At 43.3% G+C, this 27,401-nt stretch overlaps 1 protein-coding gene across 10 annotated transcripts in view; it reads right to left on the bottom strand.

Annotated features, from left to right (window-relative positions):
• Nucleotides 1–527: 527 nt before the first annotated feature.
• The window catches only part of TEAD1 (TEA domain transcription factor 1), a 283,716-nt gene continuing 256,842 nt past the window's right edge, over nt 528–27,401 (bottom strand). For all 10 annotated transcript variants that reach the window (XM_066250982.1, XM_066250981.1, XM_066250984.1 and 7 more), the window contains 3 exons: nt 21,127–21,267; nt 14,252–14,404; nt 528–8,136 (listed from right to left, as the gene is read on the bottom strand). In XM_066250982.1, coding sequence (XP_066107079.1) covers nt 8,023–8,136; nt 14,252–14,404; nt 21,127–21,267 — 408 coding nt within the window. In that variant the 3' untranslated portion in view covers nt 528–8,022. The remainder of the gene's footprint in view (nt 8,137–14,251; nt 14,405–21,126; nt 21,268–27,401) is intronic.

Below are 27,401 nucleotides of genomic sequence, written 5' to 3'. Positions count from 1 at the left end.
TGCACACCGAGTCACAAATCCCATGGAGATTCTGAGGATAGGCAAGGAGTTACAGTGCAACATGCAAGCCAACTACTAAGCATGCAAGCACCATGCAGGCAGGAGCCATCTGCATTACCTCTGGATGCCACTGTCTGCTCTACTCCTGGTTCCTGGCATGTGCCCAGCAAGCTGTGTTAACAATTAACAATGGCTGAGCCGGTGTGCTTTTTGTATATCCAAGGCCCTACTATGGTTTCTCAGGGTTGCCAGGGATCACAGATAAGCTCTTCTGCAAAACTTATGTCAATTTTAATGAAGCACTAAAAAGAGAGAGACAGGCAGACAGACTCACTGACTTGTGGATGCTTTTCAGAAACTCGGCTAGACAGAACACTCAACGTTCCAATGACTGTACTTGGTGGCTGCTGTCCAAAGGATCGTGGTTGCTGCCTCCTTTACTCTGTCCTCCCCAGGAGCTCCCACAGCACAGAAGGCATAGTTCATTTTCAACAACATACACTTTTGCAGATAAAAAAGGTGACCCACACATTCATTTTCTTTATTTTTCATTGATACCGTATGAATACAAAGTTTCTAGAAAGCTACAAAATGTCTACCACTTTATCAAGAAGGCATCAAAATGTGTCACTTTGCAAAGACATGAAAACACCTGCAGGAACTGACACAAAAATAGCATTTTTAGAGTGATGAAATAATTGCACTTAACTGTCATGGATATTAAAGTTATCACACATATGTACCGCGAAAGCCAGAATACATTTTTTTTTTTTTTACAAAGCACTTTATAAAAAAATTCTCTGCACACAAACCCTATAATTTTCATATAACTATTATACTAAAGATAAATTCACTTTAAAGCCAACACTTAGAACATTTTTAAACAAAAAGGTACCAGTACCTAAACACAGACGTTAACAAATACGAGAATACTGTACTGCCGAGGTTTAACCAAATGCCATTTGAGAGTTTCTGCAAACAGGTTAAGAAAATGTGTGTGAGAATTTGACCCCAACTCCCCAATCTCTCCAATCGGCCCAAGAGGAACATTACTACCCGAAGGCAGGTTCCACGGCCCACTCCCGGCAGCAGTACAATATCAAAGGAACCATTGACCAGATGAAACGCTTACGTCACAAGCCCATTGTATACACGTGACATGAAGACACAGACTGTGAGAACCCCATTTTAGTCATTTAGAATGTGAACAAACACGTGGCAAAAACCAATTTACATAACATTTAAGCATATTAAAGAATTAAAGGCTATTCAGGTTTCTTTTTTCAATGTTACAAAATTTTTTTTGTTGTTTTTCAGGCACGTACTGTTTTGTTTTTTACTTTTTTTTTCTTCTCTATCTGCAGTCATGAGCCTATTGAAAAAAGGCTTACAAAAGTGAATCATTCAAGGAGGTAACAGGGAGATATTTTTTTTAAGAAGTGCAGTTAATATCTAATGTACACAGTGAAACTAATCAGAGAAAATGACTGATGCAAAAAAAAAAAATTCAGAGGCTGTTTTCCAATTGATTTCTGCCTAGATTCTGACAGCTTCTCTTAGAGAAATGGGAAGGAGACATGATCTCATGATGGAAGCCAGACAAAAGGGAGTCCACCTGAATGACGGGTGGACTCCACCGGAATCTGACCCCCTTGAATGATGAGTGGGGAACATAAATGCTGATTCATAAATGCACATTCACAGAGAATAAAACAAGCTGCAGCTGAAGAAGCAGGACAGTAAGTACGGATATTTCTCTTATTTAATGGTGCATGATTTCGGTGAAACTATCCTCTATGATGTAATAAATTTTAAACACAAAAACCTTCGCTCTTAACAGTCTACGCAATGAGTTTCTGAGGGAAAACTATTGCCAAACAAGCACAGTAACAGTTGAAAAGAGAAGAGGAAACAAGTATTTGACTGATTTCTTCCGAGCGGTGGGATAGCACACTGACAGGGAGGGGCTGAATTCGAGCAGCTACACCTATAACTTGTGTTGAGTAATTTTCCTTTTCATTTGATTTGTTTTTTCTTGTAGGAATTTCTATAAACACTAACAACTTGCTGTGGCTAGAAAGCACTCCTGAAATTTCAGAGCCCAGAGAGGGTAGTCTTAAAAACACCAGGTAGAGACAGACAGAACATATGTATGCATTAAGAGTTCAGAGGCTAACTTTCAAAGATGTCTGAAATCTATCCTGTTAAACAAACATCTTTCTTCCTTGGCTTGTTTGGCTGGTGTTTTTGCCTTCTTGTCCTTCCCACTCCTCTTCCTCACCTCTATCAGCTTTCCCAATTTACACAAGGTTTTGATAAAAAGCCAACACGAACTGTGAAGAAATTGCCCTTTTGAGGGCTGGAACATTCTTTGAAAATGCCAAATTGTAAAAGGGTGCTCTTTGGAAGTTTCTCATAACACAGTCATACAAGACACTCAGAGTCGATGTTTTCGCCCTAAGAACACTTCACTTGTCATGACCCTAACTCATTTTTGTTCTGCACTGTCATCTCAGTTTGAGGCTTCCAACTTTCAAAACGGATTCGCTGTGCAAACCAGGTAAGTGCGCACGGTCATCTGAGTGGGGAAGAAAGCCTCCACAGAGACTGAGCATGGACCTGGGGACGGGGACAGGCCTGTCCACTGGCCGGGAACCTGTGACTTGTGTGGAAGTTCCCTCAGGCAGGTGCAGGGTTGGATGACGCGTGGAGATGACACCCTGGGCCGTTGGCACCCACAAACACAACAGTTCCGGGTCCCTCCTGCTGCAGTGTGCTCCCGGCGAGTAGCAGCCGGGGCTCTCCCCCGGCAGACAGACTCACAGCCAGCAGGGTCCACGTCGTGCTCTTGCAAAACGGAGGCCTGTGGTTGGTTACTCATCCCGGTAAACCAAAGGCATTACGGTGATCTCAAAATATTTTTGGTCTCTCTACAAAGTATCATTATTATGGCGGCACTTTTCTAAGCTGGAATCTCAAACCAAAGGCACTTTCATGCTAGAGTGCAGAGGAGTTGCAAATAGCTAAGTATTTGGTTGTGAATCTAAAAGGCAACATTAAAAGGACAATTTGCTTTTCATAGTAAACTATGAAGTCGCAAAACCTTCCGTTTTGGTATATACATTTGAGAGTCTGGTCAAAGGCCTGACTTGCGTTCAGTTTCAGATTTTAGACCAAGTAGTCAGTTTCTTGTAGAACTGGAGAAAAAAATGGGCTTACCAAACAAAATGAAAACCATTTTTGCTTGCTCTGTTTTAAAAATTGGGCCAAATAGCAAATGGGCATGGAGGGCGGGTGTGAGAAGAGGCTGGCGGCACGGCTAGGGGTCACTAAGGCACTGCTTACTGGAACGCTTTGGCAGCTCTGAATTTAAAACTTCCTAGAAAAGTAACAGTAGTAAGAGAAGTTCTTCCAGCTTACAAAAGGGCTCACAGTTCCGAGGCGGCCTTTTGCACTGCACACCTACACAACGTCACAGAGATTTAAGGCTTTTCAAAAAGGACATGTGCAGGCTTCGCCACAGAAACATCAACAGAAAGAAATGAGCAATGCAGACAGATCCTCTTAATGTCGCAGGTGCAAACACCAACAAAATTGGTTCCACCCTTCGTTAGGACAAGTGTAGTGTACCAGAGCATGTACAAAATCATACAAATTATATGTACCTGGTTTGTAAAACTGACTGTCGTCTCATGACTTAAATAACTTAACGGTTATACAAAAACAAACTGCTAAAGCCACTACAGTATTGAAACCTAGAGACTTGGGTTTTAAAGTCATTCAGGGACTTGTAACACCAAGTGCTTGGAACGGGGCCTGTTTTTTTGGCTGGTCTGAGTGCAGGACTCTGCCGCTGGGATGCCTAGCAACTGGAACTTGACTCAGAGCCTGTGGCGGGTGAGCTATGCTCAGAGGAAGCGAAAAGGCTCATCAGCTTTCCTACCTGTGCGAGGATGCCTCGGCTGGGACGTCAGACAAGATGCGGTGGTGAGAAGCGGCGTCAGCCCGGGGGAGGCTGCAGCGCAGGCAGAGGGCTTCTCCAGCCGCCTGTCCTCTGAGCCGCCCGTCTGCACGTTAGCAGGGGCGACGTAAGCATGAGCACCAAAGAGGGACACCCTCCAGCAGAAGAGGCTAAGGACTAAGAGGCAGGAGTGCTAGAGCCTCCCTCGATTCTGTTGCTGACCAGGCTGGGCACTCTGGGCGAGGGTCTCCCCTCTGAGCCTCCACACTCTCGTCCACAACATGAAGGAGAGGAGACGGTGCCCTCTTTCAGCTCAATAAAGAAAACATTCTACCAGCCCTCTTCCACAACTGACCTCTCTCTCCCCCGTCCCTCAAGATCAAAAGACGTGTTCCAGAGGCTTCCATAAATACAAACAGCACTGAGTGGGAGGCAGAGAAACAGACCAGAGGGAGGAGACCGAAATGGTTCAGGGTTTGATAATGAGACCCAGGAGCTCATGAGGAATAAGGAAAATAGCTATTTTTCTTTTTAAACCTGGTGAACTAAGGATTGAAGATTTAGAAATGCTCTTAAAACAGGTGTGAGCGGACACGGGGATGAAGGGAACCAGCTGCTCCCACTGGAGGGGAAGAACCCTTGCGGGAAGAGAGACTGTCGTGAACACGAAGTTCTGAAACTGGAAGAACCGGACATGGTGTCACCAGGGTGACATCCTACCTGCCTCCATGCCTGGCACCAGGAGAGAGGCTATCTCAAGGTGGAATGGAAGAAAACAGGAACTCTGAAGTATGGTATCTGTGACTTGTGTGATCCAGGGCCGTGGTTCCCAACGAGGGGTGACTCTGTGCCCCATGGGACATTCGGCAATGTCTGAAGACACTCTGGGCTGTGACAGCTGAGGGAAGGAGTGCTCCTGGCATCCAGGAGCAGAGGCCAGGGATGGTGCCAAGCCTGTACCACACAGGACAGCCCTGCACCGCAAACAGTTACCCGGTATAAAATGTCAAACAGTGTCAAGGCTGACCCTGGTCTCGGGCAGTTTGGACACTGGAATCCTCAGACATGTTCTTGAAAGAAGTCATTTTATTATAGGTCTCTTGCTCAGGCGGAAAACAATGCCAACAGACCAGGACACAGTTCTTCAGCTATTCCCTGTTTAGAGGGTGAAAAATTGGCCTCTTAATTCTCCAGTGAAAGCATGCCAACGCTCCTGAACGGAACTTGGTAGCGGACTGTCACCAGGAGAGGGAGCACCGGGAGAGGATGAGGGCACGGCTTTGGAAAGGCTTCCTTACGGCTTAGACAGCTTTACAGACAAAGGGAGAAGACTGTGCTTAAAGGGCGAAAGACCAAAGACAGAGTCGGATTAGATGTCAAACAAACGCCACCCCCCAGGGCCTAATCTGGGAGAGATGAAGAGAGAGTCAGGAGTGTGGCTGATTGGGTAGATGGGAAAAATATCTGTTTTGGAGAAAAGTTAAGAACAAGACAAGAAGTAACTTTCAAAGACCTTAGAGCAAAAGATGTAAGCAAAAAGATTTAGAGCACAAAGTAATCCTCAGGGTTGTTTGCACAAATCCCCAAACCCACCTACAAAGGGATTCGGAGGGTATCAGTGGTGAAGCTTCTGAGGGTCCAGCCTGTGGCATGCCCTTCTCTGCAGCCAACAGAACCACCCTCAAGCTGGTCTTCTCGGGTCTCAGTCCATTTTCACTTTGAAAAGTAAATCCCAAGAGCTCTCCTGGCAGCACAGAAAAGCCCCGTTCCAGGGCGGGAACGTGAACCAGATACCTCCCCCTCTGAGGTTCTGGGATAGCGTGGCTTGGAGCCACATAAATCTTTTGCATGCCTTCAGTTTTATGGTCCTGCTCTTGAAAGAGTGGGGGTTCCCTTGAGGAAAGATATAAGAGACAGGAGCAAAAGCAGCAGCCCTAGGGTGGGTAACCAATAGAAGAAGCTTAAACGCTTGGGCTGAAGATGAAGACCGGATGGAAGAGCAGAGAACTCGGTCATCCTTCAAGGGCCCACTGGCAATCACTGGAACGAAAGTCAGCCTCTTTACGGAGTGGAGCGTAAATGGGCACCCTCCTCCTGGTTTGCATAAGGGATGTACACGCCAATGGGAAAAGTTTTGCACTTTCTCCTCTGGTCTTCCTAATGACCAGTGGTGTGAGTTTGGAAGAAGCCAGACTTGGTCCAGTATGATGTTTGCCACAAGCCTGTCACAACCCCATGCTCATGACCACCAGATACTAAACAAGATAGAAGCGAAGTCAGCACAGACAGTGAGACAGGCAAGGGGTTAAATTACTTGGATGTGATAGAACAAAGTTTTTATTTTCTGGCTTGATGAAAAAGTCTTGATATGTTTCATATCTTATAAAATTTATTTCACATTCTAGTGTATTACCATGTTCCCAACAATGATAAACATGTCACTTTCTTCTGGGAAGTTGGGGGTGTGTCCTTGTGGGTGTTTCCCAATGAAGCCCTGTGGGAAGAACCTAAGACATGTATGTAGCTCCGTCGAACCAAGTCTGCCTGGGTCATGCTCTCGAATAGCTGGGTTGGAAAGTTCAATCTCTCCTGGGAAGAGAACCTCCCTAAATGTCTGTCTGAAAGGTCAGAGAGAGAGAGAGAGAGCTGGGCCTCTTAAACCTCAAACAAGTCTAGAGACTTAGTAAGAGGTGAGAAGAGAATGGATGTCCTTAGAGAATACATCTAGATCTACAGAAACAGACTGAATTATACACACATATCGACACCTAGTAAACTTAGTGACACCAACTAGGTGCTCAATAAATATGTGCTGGATGCCTACATAGGCATGTATGTATATGTATACACAAACACATACATACACACAGGGTTAGAGCAGGTTAATATGCCTGTTAGATCACCAGAAATAAGCAACTTATCCACAGGCTAGCGAGGATGCTTGCCAATTTCTGGGGAGCAGAGATGCTAAAACTGATGAGCCTTTCACTTATTTGGTGGATGACGTTTCCTCCCAGCCACAGGGTCTTCTATACTTTGCAGCTCATAGTGCAGTATTCATGCCAATTTTAATTTTTTTGTTATTCAGTTTTCCTGGTTCAAATATTTACTCATCTTACTAGAAAAAATTTGGTTGTCCATAGAAAATATAACTGCACACACAAGACTATAAACATGGTAAGTTTAGATTTTCAGTATTTATCTACTTATTGCAAAAAGAGCCATCTTTTCTTTTTCATTAAATAATCAATCATCACATTAGTACAATACAATTTTATACTTTTAAATATACTATATATGTTAAGGATAAGGGGTGAAGTTTTATTCCTTTGTAATACCTGTTTAAGAGTTTAATGGATTAGGGAGATTAGTTTTATTTAACCTTGTGAAAAAAGTACAAATTTGTCTCATTAGGATACTTCTACCAAGCATTTCTTAAGGCTATACTTTAACATTTGGTTTCAAAAAGAAAAAAAAAAACTTTCATTTAAAAAATAATTTAGTGAATTACATTCTTTCATAACTTCCACCCTAATTAGTTACAAAGATAAGTCTAAAGATTCTTAGTTTTGTGTACTAATTTACATTTATATTTAAAGATTAATTTTACTTGTATCTTAAAACAAGAATTTCATGTTGAAAAAAAAAAAAAAGAACTAAAAACATTTGTATAAAGGCTGTCAATGCCCCGTGGCCAACGCTCTGTCTGAATATTGTCTACCACAGTCAGCAACGGGTCTCTGTGGACAGAGACTTGGGTTCTCAAGGTTCACCTTTCCCGAGGCATTGTGGGCTGCAGATCCGAGGAACACATAGAAACAACTAGATTTCTCTTTTTACAACTGTACCAGAACTTCACAGCTATGACGATAGTATGAACACATGAGAAAATGACTTCACGCAAACAGGATTTAGAAAAGCAGGGTGACCTCAGGGCCAGGGCACCACCCCTGCATGATGAGGTTTACAGTCAGTCGTTCGATAATGGAGAGAGTGTGTGTGTGCGCACATATGTGTGTGTACGTGTATATACAAGTATCTATATATATAAATAACCATGTTCAGTCCTTTACAAGCCTGTAAATGTGATGTTGTGCTCCGTGTTCACTATTTGAAACTTCAAATACACAGGCCATGCAGAGGAGAGTTTCTTGTGTATCCCTGTTTGTTACCACCTGTTAAGAAAAGAAAGGTATATATACATATATATATATATATATATATAAAACACCACATGGTCGAAAACATATTCCATCTGTGTTATGAGGACTCTGGGTTTGCCTGGTGAGAAACCGTCTCAAGTCCAACTGGTGGATTACTAGAAACCTGTCTGGCCTCACTCTGCCTCCTCTGGTATGAATTCGGGATGTTACGGGTCAGACTTGAAACCTGGCTGAGGTACCATATGTAAGAAAGACCTTACAAAAAGGGTCTCACCAGTGATCTGAGCCTCAGAAGACACCAGAAGAAGCAGTGTGCGTGTTTTGGTAGGGAGATCTGTTTTATAACAAAGACCATTTCCTATATACTCCTGTCTCATGAGGCAGTCTATCTTATTCCTGAACTTTTACTAAATTTGTATCACCATAGCCAACGATAGACATAAGCTTCATGAGGGCCTTGCTCACCACTTTTAACCATCAGTGCCTGGACAAGTTAAAGATGTGCTGAGTAAAGGAACAGTGCTAGAATCACATCAAATCATCAGTCTTTTGATTTACACAGGCTTTGCTTTTCACAATGTATTTTAAAATATTTGTCTTTCTTGAGCTGAGTGGCTCAAACTCATCTCTTTCCTCCTCATGCCCAGACTCAGCCTTCCTTCAGACCTCGGGCCATCGAGCCCAGGTCACGCAGCCCCTCCCCACGGGACCTGCCTCCTTGCTCTCCTCACTGTCCCAATCCCCCATGCCACTCTCAGAAGGCACTTTCTAAAAGCAAATCCACCCCAATCTCCCTCCTCAAAATGATCCCACGACTCACTGTTACACGTGAGTGTGTATGTTGTTAGGCTAGCTTGTGTTTTTAAATATTCTGAATTTGTGAGCCTAGTCCAGTCTATCTTATTCCTCTCATGAATCAGGCTGCTTCACCCACTTAGTTTCCCTTACCCCTTAGGCATCCAAGGTTATGGTCCCTGACTAAAGAATAAAGTCTCACAGTATTTGTAATTTTCCCATCACAGCAGTCTGTCCTGTCTGGAAGCACATATAGATCTTTAGGATATATATATATATATTTTTTAATTTTTCAGAAGTGAGAAGTGGGGGGTAGGGGGCGCAGGCAGACAGACTCTCGCATGGCCCTACCAGGATCTATCCAGCACGCCCACCAGGGGGCGATGCTCTGCCCATCTGGGGCATTGTTCTGCTGTAACCAGAGCCATTCTAGCACCTGAGGCAGAGGCCATGGAGCCATCCTCAGTGCCCGGGCCAATTTTGCTCCAATGGAGCCTTGGCTGCGAGAGGAGAAGAGAGAGAGAGAGAGAGAAAGGAGAGAGGGAAGGGTGGAGAAGCAGATGGACGCTTCTCCTGTGTGCCCTGGCTGGGAAATGAACCCAGGACTTCCATACGCTGGGCCAATGCTCTACCACTGAGCCAACTGGCCAGGGTTTTATGATATTCTTAATGCCTATTTCATCCAGGGGACTGTAAGTTCCTGAAGAACAGGGACCACATTTCGCAGTCATTTGTTTAGTTTTTGACATACAACAGGCATTTAATAAATACTTGCTAGAAGAACCAAAATTCACATAATAATAACCAACATATATTAACTGCTTAGTATACATCTACTCAGAACTAAATGCTTTATACACACTGTCTCATACAATATAACGATAATTCTACAAATAGCTGCTATATCACTCCCTCCTTACAGAGGAGGGAACTGAGGGTCAATCTATTTAAGGATATACAATTGTCAACGAAGGAATCCAGATCTTTTAATTCCAAAGACCTTTTGCTTAACTATTATGTCATGCTGCTCTAGACAACTGTTACAGTACTTGACTATCTACTTTTTTTTTCTGGGCAATAAATATTTTTTCCATACTAGTCCCTATGTGCTTTTCTAGTCTTATTTCCTGTCGGTTCCCTCACAGTTCAAATACTCCAAGCATGTAGTCCTTTCCTCCTTGAAACCTCTCTTTCCCTCATCACCATACCCAAATAAAAGCCATGCTCTGCTGCTTCTGCTCCTGAATAGTCCTTGACTCCATCCCTTTTCCATCACCAAGTACCACAAACCCTTGCTGAATCCCAGACCCAACTGCACACAGTATAGCCACACATGCTTGTAAGAACAACACACTGTTGCTTAAAAATCCTGATGGCCTAGCCTGACCAGGCAGTGGCGCAGTGGATAGAGTGTCGGACTGGGATGCCGAGGACCCAGGTTCAAGACCCCGAGGTCGCCAGCTTGAGTGTGGGCTCATCTGGTTTGAGCAAAAGGCCACCAGCTTGGACCCAAGGTCGCTGGCTCGAGCAAGGGGTTACTCCGTCTGCTGAAGGCCCATGGTCATGGCACATATGAGAAAAGCAATCAATGAACAACTAAGGTGTAGCAATGAAAAATTGATGATTGATGCTTCTTATCTCTCTCCATTCCTGTCTCTCTGTTTCTATCTATCCCTCTCTCTGACTCTGTCTCTGTAGAAAAAAACAGAACAACCACCACCACCCCCCATGGCCTTTTCTAAGCTTCTGAACTTCCAGATGCTGAGAAAACCCGCTCTCATCCCACAAGACTGAGGAGACCCCGCCGGACTGGCCATTCCTTCCAGCTGGCTCACCGCTCCGTGCTGCCCTCCTCTCTCCATGCCAGCCACACGGCCCTTTGTTCAGTTGGTCTTTCTGCTATCTGCCTGCCTATCTAATATTCTTTCCTCCCCTCTCTGCCTGTTTCTCCACCAGGTACCTCTTCAGGGAATGTCTGCCTGCCTCACCACCCCTGTCTAATTCACCAAACCCTAGAACCTGACATTTAATTATGGACTCATGAAATGGCCCCTTTTCTTGGTAAATCTGAAAAATGTCTGTTTTTTGCATCAAGGCACCTTAAATGTCATCTTTAACACCCCTGAGAATTCCCCACCTCACTGCAACCACAGGTACCTGCACAGGTAAGCTACCTGTACTTCCATGGTTTCTGTTTCACAAGTATACTACAGCCATTATGAACTTGTACAGCAGTAATTTCTTTACCGGCCTCTTTCCCCTACCAGGCTGAGAGTTACCAGGAAACTGGTACGTATTTTATCTGCATTGTATTCTGGCAGTCAGTACAATCTCTCCATTAGCTGAATGAATTAAAACATTCTCAATAACCTTTGAGGTGGAGAGTACAGACTTGAGTGTTTCGTTTGTAAATGGAGGAGGAAACTGAGGTCTAGACACTTGAAATGGCTCACTCAAGGTCATATACTAGAGCTGGGTCTTAAACCCAAGTCTTCTGATTTCATGACCATGAAATATCTTGTAAAGTGGGGTTTTTTTTCCCCATCAATTCAAGTCTCACTTTATGCCTATTATTGGCTCTGTGACCTAGCATGTTAGGGTAGAGATAACATTCCTTATTCATAAAAATGACCTCCCAGCTCTGCAGTAGAAATTTCGTATCATAACATTTACAGAAGCTTAGAACATTTATGATATATCCTATTTTCTCACAAATTTTCTTAGCAAAGAGAAAATCTTTTAGGCTTCGTGATTGAGATGTGAAAGGAGGAAACAAACAAAAAAAGAAATGTTTCTACAGTGTGTATGTCTGACTACAACCTCGAAAGCAGCTGGGAGGACTTGGCCCAAGCTCCAGTTGTCATCCTCCTCTGTCTGTCTGGATGTTTCACTGAGGCCCGGCGTCTACAGGTTCACCTCAACTCCTGAGGAATCTTGATGCAATCAGAGAGTCTAGTGAAGTCTACCAGGCTGTCGGGTCTAGAAATGGTCCCGTTGACACAAACTTTGTATCCAAGGTACCTAGTAAAACACCTATAACTGTCCAGCAGCTGCCGTGTTCCTACATCCAGTCCCAGAGGAAAAGCTGAAAAGTATTCTTGTTCCTGTTGTTCGTGAGATGGCTTCATTTTCATAATCCAGGAGTAGTGGCTTAATTTCAATTTTTCTAAAGCTAAAATATTTATTTAAAGCTAAAATATTATTTCTAGTAGATATTTATTGAGAGCCACTAATTCTTCATATCAAAAGAATTCGTTTAGTTGCTTAATGATACATTTTGAAATTAATTTAACCTGGTGTGTTCTCTGGCCATCTATGCTTTGTGAAGTCACATGTTCCAAGGAAGCATTACTAATATAGTTACATGGGTTTTATACTTCAAATTTTTTCCAGGCCTATTTTCTTCAGCTGTGCTCTGTGAAGTAAGGTTTTAGGGACTAAGGACATATTCCTTAAAATGCAGAAACAGACACAGAACTGGTTTGTGAGAAATAGCTAAGACTGTTCCCAACCTAGGTGAAGTGACCATCCACACAGAGAGTGTGGTTAGTTCCTCGGCTATTTAACATCCACATCAGGATGCCACACTTACCTTCTACTCATCTGAGCACTACGATGATCTACTCTGAAGTACAACAGGGAGTACCTATAGACACAAGGACCTGCCAGCACCCCAAACCTGGAACTGCTCCATTTTCACCAAAGACTGTTAAAGAATACTAATGAAGGCTAGTTACTACAGAACATGTTTTCTAAACATTCCCCCAGACTGTCAGTTTCTAAATTTTAGTGGCACCCAGACACACTTGAGAATCTACTAAGGACCTCTCACACTTGAGAATCTACTAAGGAATAAACGAAAACTGGCACACTTAGCCCTCAGAATTTTTAAAAAGCTTCCTGAATAGATCTGATATGCAGAAAAATTTTAATTTTTAAATTTTAATTTATTCATTTTTTACATTGGTGTGAGGGAACTGGATCCTATTGGCTCTTGAAAGTCATTGTTAAATATTAAGGAATTTCATGAGCTGGACAACAACTGGTAGCTTGAAATTGCCTGTGGAGGGCATATTTACACTATGAAAATGAGTGGTCTGGGTTTTTGAGGGGCTGAGGTAGAGCGAGCCTGCCTTCCTTCCTTCCTCCCTCCCTTCCTTCTCCTTCCTCCCTCCCTCCCTCCCTCCCTTCTCATTCCTTCCTTCCTTCCCCTCCCTCCCTCCCTCCCTCCCTCCCTCCCTCCCTTCCTTCCTTCCTTCCTCTCCCTCTCTCTCTCTCTCTCTCTCTTTCCTTCTTTCTTTCTTTTTACCCAAAAACTCCAGGTAAAGAATTTCTGCTTTAGTATTCTAACTCTTAACCCGAGTCATAAGGCAGGTCTTTCTGAAGGCTGTGTCTGTGACCCCAGTATTGTCTCATTGCTCCTTTTAGTAAAATTCTTTCCACCAAGTTTTGTTTGGGCATTTTTTTCTTGAATTTAATTAAAGAATTTTTCTTTTGTTTTTTAAATGATGCTTATGAAACCCATTACTATATATTTATAGCTATATTTTGAGGAAAACTTATTCATAATAACCTTCCAATTTTCCAAATGAAGGAAGCTTCCATGAGAAATTTGTTTTCAAGTTAAATATGAAGGGAGCCCCCACCTCCACACTGCCCAGGGAACCGGACAGTGTTCCCATCAGACACTGAGCACCATTACTTCTTCCTTCCCCTTTAGCTGCCCATTAGGATTTCATCATACTCTTCGGCCTCTGGAGAATATTTCCAACCCTTCCTGGTCATGACACTCTATTGTAATTTAGATTTCTGCTGGTGCTGAGAGTTCATATGTTGCCGTCTTAGTGTACGCTACTTCTTATAAGGCCTTATAAATCCTTCACTGAGTGAATCAAGATATGCTTGAAGTACAAGCCAGCCAACTCAGCTTTTGCCTATCCCTCAGAAATCCTAATTCACCTGACACAGGCTGCAGGCTCGGGATAAGGACAGTCAGATACCAAGTTCTTTCTCCAGGTCCTTCTCCTGTGCAGCCTGGTCTGAGAACCTACGGCCATCTCTTTTACTACCCTCCAGAATTCCAGTCCTGTCAAACGCAGAAACCCCAGCCATGTAATGCCCCTTCTCTTCTACAGACTTGAGCTCAAGCTGAGGCCAGGTTTGTCCTACAGATGTGTGAATTCAACTGCTGATTGAACAACTGAGGCTCAACCCACAGCCTGGTCAGCTGCCACGGCCCAGGCCCCAGGGCCTCCCGCCTCCCCCTTCTCTCTCTTTCCCCAACAGTCTGATGGCTGAGTCTGCAAAAACAAGGAAGAGACAAAACAGTTACCAATAAAATTGTGAAGTTTTCCAAAACACTATTCATCATATATTTCTCTGGTAAGTGTTTGAGCTTGTGGATGAAGTTGATCATATATTCACACATTGGGGAGCGGTTTATTCGGTATACAAATCGGCCATTCTCAAACCTCGCATACTCCGTCTGTGAGGGAAAAAGGATTTGAGCATTTTTACACTTTTGATTTCAAAATCCATGAAAAAGATATTACTGCCTATGAAAGCATTTTACTTTTTCAACGTGAAATGTCTGTTACATAATATACTATATATGCAGTTTACTTAGTTAAAAATATTTTATACCCAAACTTAATACCATACTCAGAATTCATTCTTTTTCTGGAAATTAAGAAAAAAGTGGAAAGTGCTTGTTAGCATAGTAGGTAGCACATCGGTCTCATAAAAAAATTGGAAAGATGATAGTATTAAAGATGAGTTGTATAAATCCTTTTCAACAAAGGTCAAAAATATATATAACCACTTACTTAGTGGTTCTCCCCCTGGAGATCTAGAGAGGAGAACCAGCCATTTATAATTCTTCAAAGAGCCCAGAGAAAGGCCTTCATAATTGTGATAAGGCCTTGCAGGCCAACAACCAATTCAGTTTATTTCTCTACTTCAGGAAAAACTACTTCACACTCACCATGAGACCCTGACTATTAATTATTTGTGCCTTTAATTAAAAAAGAAAGAAAATACTTGTATACAGGCAGTTTGAAGATCCCACTGAAGCACTCAAAAATAAGAAACACACTCGTAGATAACCTTGGATCAAAAACAAATTAAAAAGGAAATTATAAACTATCTGAAGAAAAGAAAAAGAAAATACATCAAAACTTAGGGGACCCAGTGAAGTTGTACTTGGAGGAAATGTAATGCAGCAGCTCCAGGTCTTCATCATGAAAGAGGAAAAATCACAAAACTACATATACATCTTAAAATAAAATTAAAAAGCCCACAAAATAAATTGAAACCGCGCGTGCGCGCTCACACACACAAAATCAAAAGAAACAAGGATAGGAAATTAATAGAGATAAAAGCTCAAATCAATGTAATAAAACTTAAAAATGCAGAGAGAATAAATATAAAAACTGGTTCTTTAAAAGACAAAATAAACACTCCACAAGCTTAAGGAGGAGAAAAAAAGAAGAGACAAAACCACAATTAAGTGGAGATTAGAAGACTTACAAGGGGTTGCTTCACAGAACTTTAAGAAAAAAAGAATCAAAGAAAACCTAGAGGAGAGGATGCTTTCCCAGCAAAATATAAACTGCTAACAGACCGAGCCCTTTTAAATAGAAAATTTCAATTGGTCAGTGACTGTGGAAATTAGAAAGTTGTTTAGACATCTGCTACTGAAAAGGGTACAAAGACCAAACGGTTTCACAGTCAAGTTTTCTGTAACCTTTAAAGAATAGTTCTTTTCTTTTCTTTCTTTCTTTTTTTTTTTTTCCTCAGTGCCTGGGGCTGACACTCAGACCAACTGAGCCACTGGCTTCCAGAGGGGAAAAGAAAGAGAAAGTGGAGAGAGAGGGGAAGAGAAGCAGATGGTCGCTTCTCCTGTGTGCCCTGACTGGGAATCAAACCTGGGATATCTATACACTGGGCCGATGCTCTGTTCACTGAGCCAGCTGACCAGGGCCAGAATAGTTATTTTCAATGTTATTCAAGCTATGCCAGACCACAGAAAAAGGTAGGAGTCCAACCCTTTTTATGAAACCGAGTTACATTCAATACTGAAATTTGATAAAGAGATTACAAAAGAAGAAAAGCATAGACTTAACAGGAGTCCCCAAACTGCGGCTCCCCAAGGTCATTTATCCGCCCCCCTGCTGCACTTCTGGAAGGGGCACCTCTTTCATTGGTGGTCAGTGAGAGGAGCACTGTATGTGGCGGCCCTCCAACGGTCTGAGGGACAGTGAACTGGCTCCCTGTGTAAAAAGTTTGGGGACCCCTGGACTAATATCACATATGAGATGCAAAAATTCTATGTAAAATAGCAAACAGACTATAGCAAGGTAACCAAAGTAGGACTTCCCTCAGGAATCCTGTGGTGGTGAACACACAGGACAGGTATTAACTTGAGATGTCAACAAATGGGAGAAAAATCAGAGAAAAATCATACAGTAAGAGTTGCTGAAAAGGCATTTGATAAAATCTTGCAGCATTACTAATAAAAACCCTAAGTATAATAATTACAGAAAGGAATAAAGACCATTTATAAAAACCAAGAATAAATATAATCCTACATGGCCAAACACCAAAACCACAGCTACTAACATCAGGAACTATACAGGATACTACTATTTATACACCATTGCTTCTTTCTACAACTGTTTTGGAGGTTTTCGGAAACTGAAAGGTGAGAAAATAATAATTTTTAAAAACTGGCATAGGCCCTGGCTGGATAGCTTAGTTGGTTAGAGCATCGTTCAGACATGCTGAGGTTGCAGGGTCAGTTTCCTGTCAGGGCACATATAAGAATCAACCAGTGATGGTATAATTAAGTGGAACAACAAATCGATGTCTCTCTCTCTCTCTCTTCCACTCTCTCTAACTCCCCCCCAAAACTGCATAAACATTGGAAAAGAAGAGATAAAATAAAGCTGCTGCTAAGATTATATACAGAGAAAATACAAGAATCTAGGGGAAAAGAACTAGAACTAAATAAGAGAAATATGGCAAGATGTTTTGAAAGAACATCAATATACAAAAACCAAGAGCTTTTCTCTCTTCTAGTAATTAAAATCTAGAAACAGAAACTTGTATTAACAAATTATATAGTACTGAGAAGTACATTTAGCCAGAAAGGGATAAATCTATATACAGAAACTATAAAATCTTATTAAAATAAGATAAAATGAAATGAAAATGCACATAGGTTCTTGAGTGAAAAGATTTAATATCAATAATAAAGCAATTTATGCCAAAATAATATCTAAATCAAATGCAATTACAATTAGATTGCTCAAATAAGATTTCATTTCTCTTTACATTTTTTAAATGGTTTCATTATTTGGAAGAATAAATGCTGGTTACTAACCTAGAAAATAAATCATAATTAAATAAGCATGCACTGGGACACATGGAGGTAGAGGGTGCAGAGAAGAGAGAGATGCCAGGATGCTTCCCGTTTATGTGGTGACTTCAGGGCACAATTCCATTCAGTTGGAAAAAGATGGAACATTTAATAAGTGGTTTTGACACAAATGTCTATGTATTTGGGAGAAAACTATAAGCAGACTTCCCTTACATACATAATGCAGAAATCCATTCTAAATGGATTAAAGGCTTAATTATTAATCTCCACCTGCCATACTCATGCTACCTTCTCTGTGAAAGTTCCTGAGATTTCCTCAGTCAAAAGCAACCTTTGATTGCTCCCTGAACTAATAAAGAGCTTTGGGTATGTTTTCTGAGGAGACAATGAAGGGTAATTTGAAATCTGGGAAATCTGAAATATATAAAGAACTCAAAAAGCACAGCAACAAACAAGCAAACAATCCAATTAAAAAAATGGATTTTTCAGGGAGAGGACCTGAAACAGACACTTCTCCCAAGAGGACATACAAATGGCCAACAGATATGTGAAAAGATGCTCATCTTCACTAGCTATTCCAGAAATGTAAATCAAAACTACAATGAGATACAACCTTACACCTGTTAGATTGGCTATCATCAATGAGACAGGTAATAAGTGTTGGAGAGACTGTGGAGAAAAGGAACCCTCATTCACTGCTGGTGGGAAAGCAAATTAGTACAACCATTATGGAAGAAAGTAAAAAAACTAAGAATAGAACTACCATATGACCCAGCAATCCCTCTACTGGTTACTCCAAAAACAAAAACATTGGTATGTAAAGACACATGCAACCCCATGTTCATCACAGCATTATTCACAGTGACCAAGACATGGAAACAACCAAAGTGTCCCTCGATAGAGGATTGGATAAAGAAGATGTGGTCCATATATACAATGGAATACTACTCAGCCATAAGAAATGATGACATAGTGACAATTACGACAACATGGATGGACCTTGAGAATATCATACTGACTGAAATAAGTAAATCAGAAAAAGCTAAGAACTGTATGATTTTACATATAGATGGAATATAAAACTGAGACTCATGGACATAGATAAAAGTGAAGTGGTTACCAGGGGGAGGGATATGTGGGGGAGGAGTGGGGAAGAGTGTAAAGAGGGACAAATAAAAGGTGACAGAAAATGATTTGACTTTGGGTGATGGGTATACAACATAATCAACAGTTCAAATGTTATAGAAATGTTTACCTGAAACCTATATACTCTTATTAATCAATGTCACTGTGGTAAAGTTAATTTTCTAAATAAAATTAAAAAAAAAAAAAAGAAAGAAATCTGGGAAATTAACTTGTCTGGCTCATCTTTTCCCACATGTACCTGTCCAGGCAAGAAGTCCACCTAGAGATGAGCCCTGACAACTGACCCCTTGACTACTGGGTGGCAGTGCCTAGCACTAACCGTCCAGGTTCCCAACAAAGGACAGGCAACATGGCTTCCTCCTCCTCCAGATGGAGGTCAGCGGGTTCTAGGTTGCCCAGGTTTCTCTCGTTCCACAGCCACCTTCTCACTGCCCTTCCCCAAGCTACCCGGACAGGGCACTGAGCCGATACCCCTCCTGCCACCTCCACTGTTTTTAAAGGAAGGCTTTCAAATTCTGCCTTTTATTTTTATTTTTTGAGAGAGAGAGGGACAGAGACAGACAGGAAGGGAGAGAGATGAGAAACATCAACTCATAGTTGTGTCACTTTACCTGTTCATCGATTGCTTCTCATATATGCCTTGACCAGGGCATGAGGGGGGGAAGGGTCAAGCAGAGCCAGTGGCCCCTTGCTCAAGTCAGCGACCTTTGGGCTCAAGCCAGTGACCTTGGGCTTCAAACCAGTGACCTTTGGGTTCAAGCTAGCAAACTTGGGATCATGTCAATGGCCCCACGCTCCAGGCGGCAACCTCGTGATCAAGATGGCAAGCCTGCACTCAAGCTAGCAACTTCAAGGCTTTGAACGTGGGACCTCGCATCCCAGGTCAATGCTCTGTCCACTGCACCACCACTAGTCAAGCCCTTCTCCATTTCTGTTCCTCACTACTTTGAGTCTCCCCTCCACCCACTGCAGGGCTAACTGCTACTTCTCACACTGACTCATTTATACGCTCTTGCTATCTCATCCTCTCAACAACTAGATCTCCGTTCCCATAGCTTCATTTATTGTTAATGCTTGAAATTCCCAATTAATATTTTCAGTCTTGTCTTTACCAAGTTTTAGTCTTGCATCAATAATCATGCTTTATTTCCTCTTTAACACCCTGTTTCCTTATCTCTGCTAGTAAAGCACTGTGCTTCCAAGGATAAAGTGTATGACCTTCAATGCTTCCTCATCTTTCTTAAATATCCAGTCCGCTGCTAAGCCCCATTCAAAATGTCTAGCCGGATCCCCATGGCCACCATGTTTAGTAAAAGCTCATGACCCCTAGGCTTAAACGGACCATCTAGCCAACTCACCTATGTTTTCTGCTGCCAGCACCACCCTCCTCACTCAGGCAACCGAGGACCTGCAGCACCCCAAATCCTCACTGTTCAGCTCAAGGTCTTAAAAAAGACACCCTTCGGCCCTGGCCAGTTGGCTCAGTGGTAGAGCGTCGGCCTAGTGTGTGGAGGACCCGGGTTCGATTCCCAGCCAGGGCACACAGGAGAAGCACCCATCTGCTTCTCCACCCCTCCGCCGCGCCTTCCTCTCTGTCTCTCTCTTCCCCTCCCGCAGCCAAGGCTCCATTGGAGCAAAGATGGCCCGGGCGCTGGGGATGGCTCTGTGGCCTCTGCCTCAGGCGCTAGAGTGGCTCTGGTCGCAACATGGTGACGCTCAGGATGGGCAGAGCATCTGCGGCTGGTGTACAGATCGTCGCCCCATGGTGGTAGTGCATGGTGGATCCCGGTCGGGCGCATGCGGGAGTCTGTCTGACTGTCTCTCCCTGTTTCCAGCTTCAGAAAAATGCAAAAAAAAAAAAAAAAAAAAAAAAGACACCCTTCCTCCTTCTCACTCCCCAGGGCACCTCCTCTCTCTCTCTCTCTCTCTCTCTCTCTCTCTCTCTCTCTCTCAACCCTCAGCACAGAGTCTGTCACAGGTTGGGCTCCTGCGCCATCAAGGCCCACAGCTGCTGTGAGTGAAAGCTTCTCACTGAACATGGGTCGACTGGGAAATGAGCAGAGACACTGGAAGAAACTTCAAATGGAATATCAACTGCAAATATCATTCACACTAAAAGACCCACTCTGATAAAACAAGAATTCTTTTTTTTGAAAGGGAGGGAGGCATGCAATTACAAAGCCATACGCAGGTATTTGATCCCAGTATGGGCTGGAATAGACTTAAAACAATTGTCACGAAGGGGGTAGACATGGCAAAAGGAACAATACCAAACTCAGGGTGCCGGGGTTTAGAAGGCTGGCACCATCAGCTGAATCCCACCTTGACTATTCTCTACTGTGCCTGGGAGTGCCCTGGGACCTGGGGTGGTGCGAAGGCCACCTCTGATGGGTGGCAGCTCCCACACCAGGTGCCCACGTGAGGCCTCGTGAAGGACGGCACACTGCTGGCTGGCAGGGCAGAGCCAACTTCATCAAGGGGGGCCGGCATGGGACTTCCTCCTGGCCTTCTTTCAGTTGCTTCCACATAATTTTGCCTTTTTAGAAGTAATGGGGGGGGGGAAGAAAGGGGGATGTGCAGGAAGAGACACACAAAAAAGTAAAACTTTGTCCCAATAAACATGTAAAGGGCAGTAACAGCCCGCCTTGAAGGAAGGCTCCCGATTACAGAGGCCAACTTACCTCTACTTTTTCTACTACTTGCTTCCCAAAGGAGCAAACTTTGGTGGAACAGGTGACCGTCATATTTTCAGAACTCTCATACTGACTGGTAACGCCATAAAAAGCCCCGGCATCATCTTGAATATTGCAGTTTAAATCGGCCTGTTGGAAAGGAAACGGGAGGTGAGAGTTATGCTCGCACTGCAGGAGTCATGGCAACAACCCCCACTGTGGCTGAGTGGAGGGCAGGGGACGGCTGGGGAGGTGGCACCGCGATGCTCTTCTGGAAACAAGTGCTACGGCCATCGGTCACCTCTTCTGTAGGGAGGACTAATTTGGGCAGTCTTCCCTTGAATCTGTTTGGTTTTGCTTTCTTGCATTCAGGATCAGAATAACGCAGAACCCCTGTAGTAAAAGATGCACGGCGGCTTTGAAACTGCAGGAAGCAGTGCAGTTGACCCTTGAACAACATGGGAATTAGGGGCTCTGACTCCCTGCCCAGCTGAAAGTCCGTGGATAACTTCTGACTCCCCCAAAACTTTACTAATACCTACTGTTGACCAGAAGCCTTACCAGTAACATCAGCAATTGACTAAAATATATTTTGTATGATATATGTGTTATACACTGCATTCTTATAATAAAGTAAGCTAGAGGAAAAATATCTATAGAATCATAAGAAAGAGAAAATAAATTTACAACATTTGTTTAAAAACCCCACATATAAGTGGACTGTGCAGTTCAAACCCATGTTGTTCAAGGGTCATTGCGTATGACCTGAATTCGCAGTCGCTAATCTTTAGAGGTATTTAAAAGAAAAGGAGAATCTACAGTTACTTGCCATTTGTTATATGTATAAAAACAGAAACTGTACTGCAAATTAAGCAGCAGAAATGGTTTCTATTAAAGACTCACAATGATGCTAATATTTAACGCAAACTACCATTCGTTTAACACATTTTTATGACTACCCACCAGGTGAGGCTCATGCTAGACACTACACAGGACTTGACTACAATCTAATGTGGGAGATATGGATATGTACATAAAATAATTATAATTTATATAGAAAGTCAGTACCATGTCACAGGTGCTCAGAGTTCAGACAATAGAAGGCATCACTTTCACCCAGGAGTGTTATTTAAGGGATGGTTAAGATTTAAACATGCAGAGAAGGGCTGATGGAATAATGTGGGCAGGAGAAGTCCAGAGAGCTGCATTCTTGTTATGGTGCAAGGACTGAGGGACCTGGGAGAAACGAGTGTGGAAATATAACTGGGCCCAGTGTGTGGAGGGCTAAAATAAGGGGTGGATTGTATCCTGTAAGACATGGAACCCCTTGAAAGTTTTGGCGCAAGGAAGCAATGTGACCAGCACCGGGCTTCAGAGGAGATGTGTCTCAGCCTGGCATAAAGTCTACTGGAAAGGGAGGCTGGGCAGCTGCAGCATCTAGATCGCTGGTTGGTGGTTCCCATCCCTTGAATGTCTCCTGACTCCCGACCGCTCATCAGGTAGAGGTGTGAAGCTGGGTCAAAGAGTGAGCGAGAGCTGAGCCAAGCCCTGCTGTCAGGGGATTGACGGTTTGCTAGGGAGGGCATCACAGCAGAGACAAACACTCCTGAGAGAGGCACAGAGGGGCAGGAGGACAAACAATAGTGGGGAGGGGGCCCTTGGAGTCCAGGAGGCTTAGGCAGGCACAGCATGCTGAGAGAGAGAGGCAATGTTCAAAGGGCTCATAGCCAGAAACAAGGACGAAAAAACAGGCTGGAGCAGACAGCAGGGAGAGAGGGTGGCAGGAGAGGCTGGGGAAGTGGGAGGTTTGGGTCTTATATCCTAAAACCAGAGGGATGCAGGTGATGTAAGCGGATGGAATGGAGACAGGGATGGAGTACGATCAGATGTGCATTCCAGAAAGGCACCCCTGACCACAGCCTGGAGAAGATTCTGGAAGGGTAAGAGTGAACGTGGAGATAGATCAGGCGCCCTTGTCAGCAGTTCCAATGACAGAGCAGCACTGTGGTGACAGTGCTGAGACAGAGACAGATCTGATATACAAATGAGACTACATACTTTGTGAGGTTTGGCACATTCTAACTAGCTAATTTCAATACCTTACAGGCACTAACTAACCACCATGACGACCTGAGTCATTCTCTCTTTACATTTTTAATAAGGATCTGAATTTGAATTTCCTTCTTGAGTTGAGTCAGGAAAATGTCCATTTCCTTAGGCAAAACTTCATTATTTTCTGGCTTCATATAAAAAGAACTATATACTTTTTATCCCTCCTTTCACTTTATGTGCCAAGAAATTCAAAGTTAAATTCAGTGCTCAACCACAGCAATTAACTTACCTTACGTACCTCTAATAGCTACTAACAATCAATGTTCAAATCCTTTTACTGAATTCCAATCTTGTACTTGTCCAGTTTTATATTATCCATAAATTTAGTAACCCTCCCTTCACATTTAGCTTTTTGGAATAATATGGGGCATAAATTGTAAATAAATAAAAATACCCAGGCGTGCACTCTTCTCACATTCAAAGTTTGGCATTTGGCTACATGAAAACTGAGCGATGGGCTGCAGAGGCCCAGGGGTCGACCTGAGCGCCAGCCCCCACAGGAGAAAGGTGCCGACACTCCTGGGGCACGCAGGAGCTCTGACACTGGAACTGGCACCCAGCTTTCCACAGGGCACTGAAAGTGGGCCTCCAGAGACTGCCACTGCCTCGTGCTGCCACCACGTGAGAACGCACGGCTCTGGGAAGCAGCTCAGGTGTCTGGTGGTGCTGGGATCACCAGCGACGTTCTCTGTGGGACTTGTGCTCTTACTATAGTGGGCCCTCCCTACCCACGCACTCTGCATCTGCGGATTCAACCAGCTGTGAATTGAACATATTTGAAAAAAACAGGTACGTTGTTGCAGACGGGTACTATCTAGGTAGGCCTACAATGGTGTGTCTGCCCAGAATGTGAACATTTATCTTGTCATTATTACCTTGACAAAACAACATAATGACTATTTACATAGCATTTACATTGTATTAGGTATTATAAATTAATCTAGAAATGCTTTAAAGAGAGGATATGGGTGAGTTATATGTAAATACCACGCCACCCTATATAAGGAACTAGAGCACTGCAGAGATTCCTGGACCCAATCCCCTGTGAATACCGAGGGATGACTGTATTATGATGCAGTTTGTGCCAGCAAGTTTTAGCATTTTTAAAATGTGAAAATGCTCATGTGGTAGTAAAGAAATCAAACTGGATAAAGGGTGTCCACTTTATTTTTACACTTGAACTTGCCAACCTCCACAGGTGACCAGTGCTGTTTTTTTCTGTCCTTTTAGAAATATTTAGCATTCAGGCATTGAAGCATATACACCCCGCCTTTATTCTGCACAAACAGTAGCACTCTTCGAAGCTTTGTTTTAAAAAATGTATCTATAATGACATCTTAGAACTCATACTGTATTGTTACAGAATATTAGTATTAAAAAGAACAGGCATTTAAAAATGAACAGTGGCCGTACAGACTATTCTACTGCCCAGGTACTCCATGATTTAATAAGTGCTCCAGGGATGAGTATTTAAGGATGCTTTCCAACAATGAGGCAATGATGAGTTTACGTGAAGCAGGAAAGTGCATCCTAAGTTATTTTTACTTTCCTTCAACATTAAAAAATTCCTAGCTTTGAAAAAGAGTGGGTATAAATGGACTGCTAGCTAATATTGTAATTTAAACAAACCTGCAAATTTGATGTTAATCAATTGCTTTGAAAGACTGGTGAGCAATCAAAAGCAGTTAGGTGTTGGCCCTGGCCGGTTGGCTCAGCGGTAGAGCGTCGGCCTGGCGTGTGGGGGACCCGGGTTCGATTCCCGGCCAGGGCACATAGGAGAAGCGCCCATTTGCTTCTCCACCCCCCCCCCCATCCTCCCTGTCTCTCTCTTCCCCTCCCGCAGCCGAGGCTCCATTGGAGCAAAGATGGCCCGGGCGCTGGGGATGGCTCCTTGGCCTCTGCCCCAGGCCCTAGAGTGGCTCTGGTCGCGGCAGAGCGACACCCCGGAGGGGCAGAGCATCGCCCCCTGGTGGGCAGAGCGTCGCCCCTGGCGGGAGTCTGTCTGACTGTCTCTCCCTGTTTCCAGCTTCAGAAAGAATACAATGCAAAAAAAAAAAAAAAAAAAAAAAAAGCAGTTAGGTGTTTGTGGTGGAAGGGTGGAGTGTGGAAGGAGCACCGGGAAATAAGCAATGGGTGGAGGAGTCAAATGGAGAGTAAATGGAATGAGGTTATTTAAAGAAAAAAAAGTCAACCTTGCCCTGACCGGATAGCTCGGTTGGTTAGAGCATCATGCTGAGGCACAGAGGTTGTCAGTTCGCTACTCGGTCAGGGCACATACAGGAACAGACCAATGTTTCTGTTGTCTCTGTCTGTCTCTCTCTCCTTACCTCTCTCTCTAAAATCAATAAAATAAACATTAAAAAAAAAAAAGTCGGCCCTGGCCGGTTGGCTCAGCGGTGGAGCGTCGGCCTGGCGTGCGGGGGACCCGGATTCGATTCCCGGCCAGGGCACATGGGGGGGGGGCGCCCATTTGCTTCTCCACCCCCTCCTCCTTCCTCTCTGTCTCTCTCTTCCCCTCCCGCAGCCTCCGTTGGAGCAGGGATGGCCCAGGCACTGGGGATGGTTCCTTGGCCTATGCCCCGGGCGCTGGAGTGGCTCTGGTTGCGGCGGGGCGACGCCCCGGAGGGGTGGAGTGTTGCCCCCTGGTGAGCGGAGTGTCGCCCCTGGTGGGCGTGCTGGGTGGATCCCGGTTGGGCGCATGCGGGAGTCTGTCTGGCTGTCTCTCCCCGTTTCCAGCTTCAGAAAAATACAAAAAAAAAACAAACCAAAAAAAAACAACCCCCCCCCAAAAAAAAAAACCAAAAAAAAAGTCAACCTTAACTTACTTCGGTGATTGAATAAGGAGGAAGGATTTCTTAAGAATTATACCACAACTCCCTATGCACAATACTTTGTTTTGAGAGAGAGAGAAAGAGAGAGAAAGGGAAAGAGAAGAGAAGCACCAACTCATAGTTGTGGCACTTTAGTTGTTCCTTGATTGCTTCTCATATGTGCCTTGACTGGGAGGCTCCAGCTGAGCTAACGCCCCTTGCTCAAGCCAGCAACCTTTGGGCTCAAGCCAACGACCATGGGATTTTGTCTATGATCCCATGCTCAAACCAGCAACCCTGTACTCAAGCTGGTGAACCTGAGCTCAAGCTGGATCAGCCCATGCTCAAGCCGGCAATCTCAGGGTTTCGAACCTGGGTCCTAAGTATTCCAGGTCAACGCTCTTATCTACTGTGCCACCACTGGTCAGGCAATGTTTTGTTTCCTTTCACATTTTTAAATGCACTATTTTTCTTTCTATTCATTTCCACAGCATTATTTTTGACAAGCTAAGATTTTCAATGTAAACAAACACAGACACATAAGATGCAAAGCAAACACAGAAATAAATATACAAAATAATCTGTCCATATATACAATTTAAAAATGTTAACCAAGTTCAGAATAGTATTCACCATAATTTGATGTTAGTAAAATTGCTGAAAATTTCCACAGCTTTCCTGTTTCCATCTGAGTTTCCACGCTTAAGTACGCTAGTGAAGGGAGCCGCCCCCTGCAGAGGCAGAGCTAGCAAATTTTGACAACTAGAGTGGATCATTTTTAAGATGCACCCTTTATTAGATAAAATAGTTTTCAGTAATAATCAGCACTCTGTTTCATTTAAAATTTTAAACACAAAAATCCTAGAAGTAGTAACAGAGAATGACAGAATTAAAGTAACAAGTTCTGCTTCTTTATCTTTATAATCACTGGGTCATTATTACTCATCTCTGACTCTCGTGTGTAACCCACGAAGAAGCAGCGCCATGGAGACTGCAGCTCAAACAAGTCCAAGTGGCTAAGACCTTACTCTAGACATGGATACAAGGCTGGGTCTGCATATGTTATTACAGGATTAGTGGTATAATGAACAAGTAATACAAGTGTGCTAATTTGAAGCACATTAAATATGTATATATGAGATAAAACACAACTATTTCATCAATAGTTTAGAGCTTAGGCCAACAAAGAATTTTTTTTTTGAGGAGTATTTTATCAATGGCATTTTTTAAAAATGAAATTAAAGTGTAACATATATTCAGAGAAATGCAGAAAGCACAAGTTTATAGTTTAATTAATTTTCATAAAGCGAACACACCCATGTAGGCAGCACCCAGATAAAGAAACAGAACAGACGCCTTCCC

The sequence above is a fragment of the Saccopteryx bilineata genome, chromosome 1 (assembly GCF_036850765.1).
Source record: "Saccopteryx bilineata isolate mSacBil1 chromosome 1, mSacBil1_pri_phased_curated, whole genome shotgun sequence".
Lineage (NCBI taxonomy): Eukaryota > Metazoa > Chordata > Mammalia > Chiroptera > Emballonuridae > Saccopteryx > Saccopteryx bilineata.
Note: the sequence above shows the minus strand (reverse complement) of the source record. Positions and strands in the feature narration are given on the sequence as shown.